This window comes from Clarias gariepinus, chromosome 18 (genome assembly GCF_024256425.1).
Source record: "Clarias gariepinus isolate MV-2021 ecotype Netherlands chromosome 18, CGAR_prim_01v2, whole genome shotgun sequence".
In the NCBI taxonomy this organism is placed as follows: domain Eukaryota; kingdom Metazoa; phylum Chordata; class Actinopteri; order Siluriformes; family Clariidae; genus Clarias; species Clarias gariepinus.
Window position 1 is genome coordinate 8,449,583 of NC_071117.1, and position 12,251 is coordinate 8,461,833.

General features: G+C 36.8%; 1 protein-coding gene across 1 annotated transcript; it reads left to right on the plus strand.

The window, feature by feature from the left end:
• Window positions 1-6,746: 6,746 nt before the first annotated feature.
• LOC128506203 (LITAF domain-containing protein-like) lies at window positions 6,747-8,485 on the plus strand. Its single transcript, XM_053476538.1, has 3 exons — window positions 6,747-6,925; window positions 7,159-7,291; window positions 7,378-8,485. The coding sequence occupies exons 1-3, from the start codon at window positions 6,784-6,786 to the stop codon at window positions 7,481-7,483; spliced, it is 381 nt and encodes a 126-aa protein (XP_053332513.1). The 5' UTR covers window positions 6,747-6,783; the 3' UTR covers window positions 7,484-8,485.
• The last annotated feature ends 3,766 nt before the right edge of the window (window positions 8,486-12,251 follow it).

Here is a 12,251-nt window from a genome sequence, read left to right on the forward strand (position 1 = left end):
CATTTCCTTTAACTGTGGTCCTCCGGAGTACCCAAAGGAAACCCAGCAAGCATGGAGAGAACATGCAATCTCCATACACACAGACCCGAGGCTGGAATCAAACCCAGACCCCAAAATATGATTAATAATTATTATTCTACTTTTTAACGTGACATTTCTAAGAAAAGAAAAGACAATTTTACAATATAATTTGATAAGCTTAAAAAAACATGATCAAAGAATTCTTGCCATAAACAAATTTTAATGGTCCCACACTATCTAAACATGCTCTCCCACAATACCTGAACACAGAGAGAAGTGATATAAGTATATAGATATAGGTATATATATAGTATCTGTACTGTATATAATAGATGTAACTGATGTTTAGAAAGAATTAAACATTTAATTTCTTTCCCTAAAAAGAAATTAAACCAGTTCATCTAGAATGTTCAGAGGTAGGTAAAAGATCTTAAAACATAGTTAATAATAGATTCCTAATTTTTGTGGTTGAGGAAAGAAAAAGAAACTAACACATTTAAAGATGAAAAAAGGTCAATTTAAATCACTTATTTTTGTGAGATTTTCAATTTACCATTTGGTCTACATTTATTGCGTTTGGAAGATGCCCTATATCGTATTCACAAAGGGACTGTGTGGGTGCAAACTTTCATTCCATCCATGCAGGAGTCACGCCAGATACTCTAATAAAGCCAAGAATGATTAGGTAAACAGGTGGGTGGTATCGGGTGTGGCTTCTGCTTGGTTGTAATGAAAACATGCATTCACACACACTGGCCCATTATGATGATTTTACATGCCCGCACTAAAATAACAAAAATGAAACTTCATAATAAAAGCCTTCATGCCCCACTGACAGCATTTCAGGGGCGTAACTTAACAATCGACCTAAAATTAAATATTCATGAGAAAAACAGTCTTAACTCATGGTTGTTTAGAGACGATTCTTTTTTTACTTAAATACTCTACTATTTAAATTAGAGAAACATCCAGAAACTTGTCACTGTCGTGCCATTTTTGTGCCATCCAAACGTTTATACATTACCGCTCAAAAGTTTGGGATCACTTAGAAATGTTATTGTCTTCCAAGAGACTTTCTTCATATTGTAATGTACTACATATTGTAACTTACTACAGTATATTAACATCATAATTCTATTTCATTATTTATAGGGGACAGTGGCGCAAGATGCTTACTCTAGGGAATTTTTAATTAATCTTGTACAGAAAGCTTCTAAATAAAGCTAATTTGGTGAATAAATTATATAGCCATACACTGATATAATCTATTGGCAACTAACAGCATAAGTATGCGTGAACACACATCACCTATTAAAATGTGTACTGCTATACTGTCGGCTGCTTCCATCGAGGGGTCGCCACAGCAGACCATCCAATGTTGCATAAAAAAAAAAAAATATATATATATATATATATATAGTAGATTATTATTAAATCTGACACATATCTGTTTTTACTATATACATCAATATCTCTTAACATCACTTTTACTCAACATTTAGATTTTAACTTTGGGTATACGCCTGATCCTCAGACTGCTGCGGATATGTTTGCTCTAATGACCTACCGACTGTATGTTTTATCTCATAGTGGTGATTCACATTATTGCTTGTTTTTAGCACCATGTTTTCGGAGCATGCGAGACAAACAGGATTTAAACTTCCTGCAGGAATAATAAACATACTATGATCTGTCCAATCATCTTTAAAGGATTCATTTTCAAATCTATTATTCCTTCTTTTGGAGTAAGCCATGGAGTAAACCATGCTGTGTCACGTTTGTTTGTAGATGCATTATGGTCTCTGTGTGTTCTGCATACTCTGTGTGTACACAGTAATCCATCATGTTAATTCGCTCTGTTGAGTGATACATACAGTATAGCCACGCCCACCTGTGTGTTTGAATGAATGCATTGTATGCATTGAATGTATGTATTTTTTAAAAATCTGCGTGTTCTGCATACTCTGTGTACACAGTACCCTATCATGTTGATTGGCTCTGTTGAGTAATACATATAGCTGCGCCGACCTCGAGGGCAAAATCGCTATATTCGTCTAAAAATGTGATGGCTGATCTGACGTAATCTGGCACAAAACTGCACATAACGTCCCAGACAGACAAAATTACAGGCAAAAATTTTCTGGTCCTTCAATGTATGAAAAGTAAAGATATCATTGAAAGAATGATCCACAGACAAAACCTCTTTTCTTTTATGTATATATTTAATTTAGAAATATTTATTTTATTTTTGCAAATCTGTACAAATTCTCTGATTTTGATAACATTATTTGCCCATTTAAAGAAACGTCTCTAAATAACCATAATCATTTTTTTTTTATAAATATTTATTTACAGGCCAAATGTCGGGATAGGGTAGTTGAGCCACTGATCTGGGGGCGTGAGTCGTATGCTGGTTCTATACTTGCCTACAATTTCAACTTGCTGGTGCACCTTACGTACAGTTTTTGTTCTTGCCAGGATATACAGTCATCATGCATGTGTACATGAAAACAATGTTATTTGACAGCTTTTTTACCTCATTATTGCACCTTCATTTTTACTTTACCTTTTCCTCACTGCAATTCTTGCTTGTTGCTTACTTGTTGTATAATATGTTACTCCTGTAACGATCATTTCTGTATCGCAGAAGTATTGCAGAGAAATTTTGTATCACAAACTAACCCGGGATGATCAGAAGACTTAGCACTTAGCGGTTAGCCCTTTGTAGCGTGGATGGTAAACCCAAACGTGGAAGCAAGCAAGTAGGCAGGATAACCACGCTATTAAGCCTAAGGACTTTCACAGAAGGGGAGCAAGGGAAAAACACAAATTTAACCCGCGTCCTATAAACACACACTCGAATCAGAAAGTAAACCCAAGAAAGTGAGTACTCACAAAATGGCAGACAAACAATCTGGACCGACATGGGCGAACTCAATGACTGAGCGATGTGAAGCGCCATCTTGTCTCCTTTTATGCTTCCTGTTTTGCGACCGTACTACGTCCGGGTCCTAGTGCTGGTCGCGAAGCGGGTGTGTGTGACATTTTGGTCCATTCTTCTTTACAACATCGTTTTAGTTCATTGAGGGTTTTGAGTATTCGCTTATGCACAGTTCACTTAAAGTACTGCCACAGCATGTAAGTTGAGGTCTGGAATTTGACTTTGGCCAAACACCATTTAGGTTTTACCTCAGTCATGCTTTTGTGTTTTTTTTCCTTTGTATTTCTCTGAGCATTGCACAGTCTAACTTGGGGTGAATGTGCTGGGACGTCCACTCCTGGGAAGCCTTTTCCAATGTATTAAATGTTTTCCACTTGTAAATAATGTTTCTCACTCCTAAATTGTTTGAAAATGCTTTTATAACCCTTCCCAGGTTAATGTGTAGCAACAGTTGCTTCTATAAGACCATTACTTATGACTTTTTTTCCCCTCTTGAAAACTAGAATTCCCGCTTCAATATAAAATCCTGCACACCTGCTGATTATCAATTAATAAAGAGCCGCAGATTAGCAGCACCTTGCTGCAACTTCCCCTTTTAAATCCTGTGAAAACTTCACTGTGAAAGTTCAAAACTGTTCATTTTTGTTAAATAAGTAATGGCATGGTCAAAAGGGTTATATATTGTTCATTTGAGGTATTTGCCTAATACCAAGACCCGCTATGATCAGATGATTAAGTCCCAAAACTATAAAAACCTATAATATTAAAAGAGGGGCTTTAGCTCCTAAACATGACTCATATGAAAACCTCTCTAAATAATCATGAACTGACACTGTTTTGCTCATGAATATTCATTCCTAAGGCGATTGTCAAGTCAAGCCACCCCACAACAAGTCAGAGATCCGCTCCTGGTGTAAACAACATGTTCATATATAAATCTTAATGTCTGACAACAGCACCATGTGCTGGACTGACCTGAGTATTTCGCTTTATTTACATGTCTGTAGCTATAAAATGTAGCTATATAATTATATTGATAGATCATATTATTAATCCCAGAGAGAATTTCACAGTTTTATTAGGACCCAGCACCTAGAATTTGAAAGGCTCCATTCATTCATTCATTCATTCATTCATTTATTCTTACAATCAATTAAATACTTACTGTTAAATAATAGCTGTTTGTCACCTTTGACACATGCATCAGGCTCTGGCCAACAACTGGACCCCTGTGCAGCGTTGGGGATCAATAGCACCCCTCTGTTGACATCATAAATATGAGCACCTAGTTTCAGCCACAGTACATGCACAAATTTTGGGAGGCGTATCATTAATTTTCAAAATAAAAAAAAATCCCTGTCAGTATAATTCTAATGAATCAAATTGGATGCCAGGATTCTTAATTTTTAATACATTTGTGATTTATTAAACAATGATGGGGCACATAATAGCTTAGTGGTTAGCCCCTGTCCCTTGCACCTCCAAAGCCGAGAGTTTGATGACCACCTTCGTTCCCTGTGCATGGAGTTTGCTTATCATTAAGGATTAGAGGAGATAGAGTAAGCAGGGTTACTAAACTTAACTTGTTTTCTATTAACATGTGAATTGACGGGGTAAAAGGATGTACCACTAGAGGGCCACAGAGACATTTTGTGGTCACCTTTGTGTTTGTACTGTATATACTGTAACAGTCAGATGCTTACAATCCTCACAAGAACAGAAAAGCTTCAAGTATTGTGTAGTTAACTCCTTATTATTATGATGATGATGATGATTATTATTATTATGGAAACCTGAGAACAATATGACCTCAGAGCTGGTAGTTTTAATACACAGTGTTGCTGTGGAGAAAAAAGGGGAAAAGGGAGGGGCATTACTTTTACTATAAAGATCTTTATTTCTTCAAATTCTTCAGTCTTCTGTGTCTGTCAGAAAGGAACAGGACAAAGTGCAAAGGTAAGTGTGTGTGTGTGTGTGTGTGTGTGTGTGTGTGTGTGTGTGTGTGTGTTAAATCTACTGGATGTAAACGTGATGTCTAAAATTGCACAAGTATATTGTCAATCATTATTAAAACGTTATTGATCGATTATTACATGGTCTTTCCTGATTCTTATTCCTTTCTACTGTACCATGTAAAACTTGCTGAATATGCAATAATCTCCTTTGAACAGTTGATATTGAAATGTTTCTGCTCCTTCTGCTCTGTAAAGCTTCATAACGGCTCTAATCTGAGGTGCTGGTTGTTAACTGGTGATTTCTGAGGGGTTTTCTTGCACAGGTTTTGCAAGTAGTACACTCGACAATAATGTTCATGCCAGAACTGTTCTAGAACAGATGACCTTCATATTCCAAAATAACAACTGACTGTTGTTGTTTATGTTGTTATTTCTCAATTACCTAATGTCATACAGTACCATGAATGCATTAATTTTTTGCATATTTGTTACAGTTAAATGATTGAGATCATTAAGCAAATTTTAATATTACACAAAGATAACCTGAGTAAATACAAAATACAGTTGCAGTTTAAATGATTATTTTATTTATTGAGAGGAAATGCAACGAAAAAATCTCTTAAATTGAACATGTCTGATAAAGTAAAGCACACAAAAAAAGCAATATGATCTAAAGAAATTTAAGAACCGATAAGAAACAAAGTAATTAACATGTTGTTGGTCTTTCGACCGCTCCCACTGAGGGGTCACCAAACCCAGACCACAAATGGAGAAAACTTGAACAGTCGTGAACATTTACATTTAGGCAGACGCTCTTATCCAGGTCGACTTACATTTTTTAAAATCTCATTATACATCTGAGCAGTTGAGGGTTAAGGGCCTTGCTCAAGGGCCCAACAGTGGCAACTTGGTGGTTGTGGGGTTTGAACCTGGGATCTTACGAACTGTAGTCCAACGCCTTAACCACTGAGCTACCCTGGCCGTAAACCTAGCAAAATTATATTCCAGGAGCACCAGATGAGTCATCCAGCTCATAAAGGAACCCAGAAGAACAATGTAAAGAATTGCATGAACAGAATTCATGATTCAACAATAAGAAAGAGTGCAAAAATGACATCCATAGGAGAGTTCTAAGGCGAAAGCCGCTGCTGACCAAAAAAACCCCAAAAGCTTGTCTCACATTCTTCTTCTTCTTCAACTTGATTAGTCCCTTGAACCTTTTTGAAGGTGCCCCATTACCTCTGGCATGAAACTAACACAGCGTTTCATAAAAATAACATCATACCAACAGTCAAACATGGTGGTGGTAGTGTGATGTTCAGGACCTGGATGATTTGCCATAATGATTGGAACCATATATCCTGAAGGAGAACGTCTGGCCATCAGTTTGTGACCTCAAGCTCTAGTGCACTTGGGTATGCAACAGACCAATGCTCCAAAACACACCAGCAAGTCCACCTCTGAATGTCCCCCCCCTCAAAAAAAATCCTCCACAGCGATGTGAAAGCTCATTACCAGTTATCACAAATGCTTAATTGCAGTTGTTGCTAGCAAGGATGCCACAGACAGTTCTTAGCTTTAGGGGCAATTACATTTGACAAACTTTTTCTAAATGTTTAGTATTGTTTTAGAATGTAGAGAATGAACTTGTGGACATGTGTCCAAACTTTTGATTGGTACTATACGAGTATAATGTATTTGTGTTTACAACAAGGTTCGAATTCCTGCCCTGACTCTCAGCTATAAAACAGATTTTATTGATCAAATCATTTAGACTTTAAATTTCAGTGCTTCTTTGTTTCTTCTTTCCCCATATTATAGCACAGAGTAAGTGCAAGCTAGCCACCTCATCTGCTTCCAAACAACATGGCTTATGTAATCAATCAGCCTTCTGCTCCTGTAATGGTCCAGCCTGCACCTCCAACTGTTATCTATGAACAACCGCCCGCTCCTGTAATTGTCCAGCCTGCATCTCCAACTGTAGTGGTCCAGCCTCCTAGTCCTGTGGGTAAGATTTCACAAATTCTTCAACTCCAGGTTGTTGTAAACAAAACCAAAACCAAAAAAAAAAAACATGACAACAAAAACTCAATGCAACAAAAACCCTGAAATAAAAAAATCAAGAGCAAATTCCGAATCTTATCAATAGCTTAAGCCCTTAAACAAGTTCTGTATCCCTATTTAAAATAACATGCTTTAATATAGTTGAAAAAATAAATGTGTGTGTTGGTGTATTTGCAGTGGTGCAGCCTCCTATGAAATCCTTACCCGTATCAACGAAGTGCAATTTATGCCAGCACCAGGTTATTACAGTTACTCGACCTGTCAATGGAGCCCTCACCTGGACAATTTGTTTGATCCTCTTTATCTTCCTGTAAGAGATCCTACACTCTCTCACACTCTTGTACACACACACACATAAACACAGCATTTCACCCTTCCTCTGCCTTCTCTCTGCAGCATCTGGCCGTTCTGCTTGATTCCTTTCTGCTCAAAGACCTGCAGGGACATCGAACACTCCTGCCCCCTCTGCAGGAACATTGTCCATGTACACAAGCGGATGTAGGTGGACGTTTTACACAGGAGAAGCTGAACATCAAAAACATCAAACATCAATAATCCTGTTATTGTAAATACAAATATGTAATTTAGGGTAATTAATTTTCATCAAAACAGAAAAAAATCTATTAAATTTTTCAGGATGTTTATATAGATAATGAAACCATTGTTGTTCACGAGATATGACTAGTCATTAATTAGAAAAAGCTATCCATCATTTAGCTTTTTAGCCTAAAGTTTGGATCACATTTCTTCCCAAGCAGTGGCATACTGTACTTTAATGTAGAATCAGGTTAATCTATTTGTCTTGCTCCAACAATAACCAGGTGCTTGGTTAAACAGAATGTTGCATTTACAGCTCAGGTCTAAAAAGAACCCTTTATTATTTATAAGAACCAGAGGCTGGTGTATTTTTGTGTAATGCCGTATATTTGTATTCAGGCAATAACACGTCCACCTGCAAGAGATTTTATACAATATCGGGCCAAATGTTGCTGAATACACAATATCCCAGGGCAGTTAATGAGCATAAATGATTGGTGGGGTTCCTCTGGGTTCTCTGGTTGCTTTGGGTACGACGTGCAGATTAGACTAAGTGGCTTTCCCCAAAATTGTCTGCAGTGTGAGAATGATTGTGTGAGTGTGTGTATATGTTTGTCCGGGGTGTTCTCTGCCTTGTGCTTTAACTCTCCTGGGATAGGCTTCAGGCCCCTGTGACTCTATACAGCATAAAACACTACAGATAATAAGAGAGTGAGTAATAATAATAATATCTATAAGATAATATCTGTAAGACATTTGTCCACATTCTGCACATTTCATGTACAGATTATGATTCATGTGAGCCTACACTGATGCACACTACCTCTATCACATGTTTCATGTGTAAATTTTAGTATGATGTATACGACCATCTGTATCCCTTCCCGATTATGCACAGGGTGTAAGAGTTACAGTATTTTGCCTGACAGTTAACTATATTCTAAGTAAAATTACAAGCAAAAATATATATTTCTTTTGTTCAATTTTCTTTGTATCACTTCCCTCTCAGTCACTACCTGATTTAAAGGCTCACTCAACTTCTCTGGTGTAAAATATATCATAATAAATGGATAAAATGGGAGGGTTGCGGCAGAAAGGGCATCCTGCAAAAACCCTGTACCCACTCCTCCGCTCCAGCACTGCTCGCCTCATCCCACCATCTCTCAGGGATCGAGGGCAGCATTCATCCAGGCTCTTTTCTGTTCTGGCACCTGGGTGGTGGAATGAACTTCCACCACATGGGCCCAGGGATAGTTTAGTGGTTAAGGCATTGGACTCCGGTTCGGAAGATCCCAGGTTCAAACCCCACTGCTGGGCCCTTGAGCAAGGCCCTTTACCCTCAACTGCTCAGATGTGTAATGAGATTAAAATAAAAATGGAAGTTGCTCTGGATAAGAGCGTCTGCCAAATGCCTAAATGTCTGTACAGCAGAGACTTTGACTATTTTTAAACGACGACTCAAGATGCATCTGTTTCTCCAGTACTTGGACTAACCCCCCCTAAAAAAAAAAAAAAACTCTTCCCAGTTGTTTTTAACTAATGGCACTTAGTTATTAACCTAGTTAACCCAGTGTAAGTATCTATTCAATGATGTAAACATTAAAGCACTTTTTGTAAGTCGCTCTGGATAAGAGCGTCTGCCAAAAGCTTAAATGTAAATGTAAATGTACTGTCAGTTGTTGTGTGAAGCGGATAGTTCCATGTGGCGACCCCTTGCCTGGAGCAGACCAAAGACCAACATCAATACTGAAATAAATGGTATTTAAACAACTTATTTAAAGCATCACTGAATAATAATATACTGGGTCATATTTGTAAAACAAAGAACATCAAGGTATCATCTTAATGCAGCGTAAGATACAGTATATCACTCATCGGTGTAAGGCTAATGTACAGCAGGGTCAGTGATGATGAACCAGTCCCTGCTGTTAACCAACATTTCCCCTTCTACTGAGCTGAGTGAAAAGGATGGCAATCAAACTGAGCAGGTAAGCTGAAATCAAATCAGGAGCAGCATTAGCTTCCCCCTTCCATGGAAAACTCCTGGTGCTCCATGATGGCCAGTCCGCCACTGGGTGTGTGTGTGTGTGTGTGCACACTTGATATGTAGTCATTTGAGCAGGTAGTAATATATATTTATATACAGTATATATTCAAAGCAGAGGAAGAACCATCCGGGTGGGGCGCTAAGAAGACTGGAGACCAGAAACATTCAGAGACATTCTGGATCTCTGAACCACACCAGATGCTGACAGACCTGTGGAAAAGCGTAAAGGACAAAGTCACTAAAGTAGTTTTTTCCATCAATAAAGTGCATTAATCCCGCAGTAATGCATGTGACTTGATTGTTCAGAAAGTGTCAATGCTGTTTGGAGAACAGCATCGCTGACAGCAGTGCAGCTCTTCCACACGGGCTTGTACAGTAGACACGCCACAAAAATGTGTTCAATATTTGAGTAATCTTTAATATGGTCAAAACTTTGGTCTTTTGTGGAGACATGTATTTAACATTTATGGAAGGAGTCTCCAGTGTCAGAGCTCTGTTACAGTTGGAAGTAAAGCTGTTCATAGCTGCTATAAAATAAGTGAGAACTGGAATGCGATTATTTTGTGGATGTTGAACAACAATAATGTAACAATTAAGCAAAGCAAAAAAAGACAATACTTTTATAAGTATACTGCTTATATTATACTGTATATTTATAATATTTAAATAGGAGCAGAGCTGGCATTAAAAACAGGACAACAGTATATTTTAAAGGTTTTAAATTATATTTAAGAATTGAAATATTATTATAACATTATTTCTATTGTTTTCATTATTCTCCATAGTGCTGTGTGTACTCCTAATGAGATGTGTTTGTGTTCTGTTTCACTTCTGTCTTATCACTGGTTTATTTTTTGATTGTGTTTACTGTAACTCCTGAGCAATGTGTCTGTTTAAACTCTCTCAAAGTCATACTTTGTTGTATACGTGTCACTGTTCAATGGTTTCCTGTGTTTCTGGTTACTTCGGTGACAAATTTGCATATTGTGCAGTGAAGATTTAATCTCAGTATTGCATGTTGGACATCTTTTCATCCGGAACTTCTGGTAATCTGTTAGTCAGCACCAGCCAATGGTCAGTTTGTAGATCTCTATAAATCCTAATGCTTTCTTAGCGAATACTCTATTAACAAACTTAAATACTTCATCGGAAAACATGAAAATAATAAAGTGAGGTAGAACATAAACGTTTTAGCTAACTAGCCAGTAATAATATGGTTTATGACTCAGATGAGGATATAATATTGTAAATTTGTAAAAGTAGCATGATCTACATTGTCACTACTTATAGTACAAATATAGCAATATTTTTTATATCACATTTTACAATAATTATTTCCAATGAAGTCATCTATTTAGACGAGATTCTTCCCTGAGTGATGATAATAGACAGTAACAGCACTGGGACGTTTTACTATATGCATCACTCTGTGTCCCAGATGTTCTAACAACCGTTAATTACACTAAGTGTGAGTCACATCATGGATGAAAGCAGGTCAGTACCTTACTGAGGAGAGAGTAGCCACATGCCAAAACCCACATTCAAATCCAGTCAAAGATGGATTTTAGCAAGAAAATACATCTAATAACACATCTTTCTGACCACTGATCAAAGGTTCTACTTGGTATGTGGGACAAGGGATTGCATACTGCTATATTTTAAGCAAAGAGTAGTAACACCATTTATTAACTTTTTTTCATTAATTTCACAGTTTTTATAACTTTTCTTTAAACATAGAAACTGAAGAAGGTGTCGCCGTCACCCTTGGCTTGCTCATCAGAGAAATTTCATTCATTCATCTCATTATATATTATCTAGACACATTTTTCTCACACATACACAATTTATTATTATTATTATTATTATTATTATTATTATTATTATTTAATATATATATATATTTTTTTTCTTCTTTTAATTATTATTTTTTAATGAATTTCTTTCATTTTTGTGAAGCTGCTTTGAGACAATGACCATTGTTAAAAGCGCTATATAAATAAAATTGAATTGAATTGAATAGAAGACATCCTTAGTCCACAGCAGTTCTTTACATGTGCCTTAGACATTTGCACAGTAATGTGTGTGTGTGAGAGAGAGAGAGAGAGAGAGAGAGAAAATATGTTAAAATCAGATAGATGATAAAACAGAATGTGACAAGACCAGTTTTTCATCATTTTTTTATACAATGAACCGAATTCCTGGGGTAACACTAAGGCAAGAATTCTCCCTCTCTACTTCTACCTCGGCTTAGTGAGTAAAGTGTCATGTTGCTTCAGCAATGCATTGTAAGGGCCAATCAAACCTTTAGTGGGACTAATGATAATGCAACATGTACAACCCCAATTTAAATAAAATGCTCAAAATCACATTAAAATCACATAAGCCAATATTTTATTCCTAATAGAAAACATAACAAATGTTTAAACTGAGAAATTATATATTTTTATTCACTAAATAAGCTCATTCTACATTTAATACCTGCTACAGGTCTCAAAAAAGTTGCAACAAAGGGCTGAAAAAAATCAAGAGATTTAAAAAAGATTCAGCTGGGAGAACATCTAGCATTAGGTCTGTAACAGACTTTTAGAGAGGCAGAATGTCTGAAAAATAAAAATGGGCTGAGGCTTTTTAATCTGTGAAAGAGTGCATAAAGGGACAAGTCCAAAGACCTTTGTTGGATGCCTGT

Bases quoted from the DNA above. Each gene is read 5' to 3' on its own strand.
- LOC128506203 (XM_053476538.1), top strand. From the start codon at position 6,784: ATGGCTTATGTAATCAATCAGCCTTCTGCTCCTGTAATGGTCCAGCCT. The intron at 6,926-7,158 runs GTAAGATTTCAC...GTGTATTTGCAG, and splicing joins CCAGCCTCCTAGTCCTGTGG to TGGTGCAGCCTCCTATGAAA. The intron at 7,292-7,377 runs GTAAGAGATCCT...TTCTCTCTGCAG, and splicing joins TTGATCCTCTTTATCTTCCT to CATCTGGCCGTTCTGCTTGA.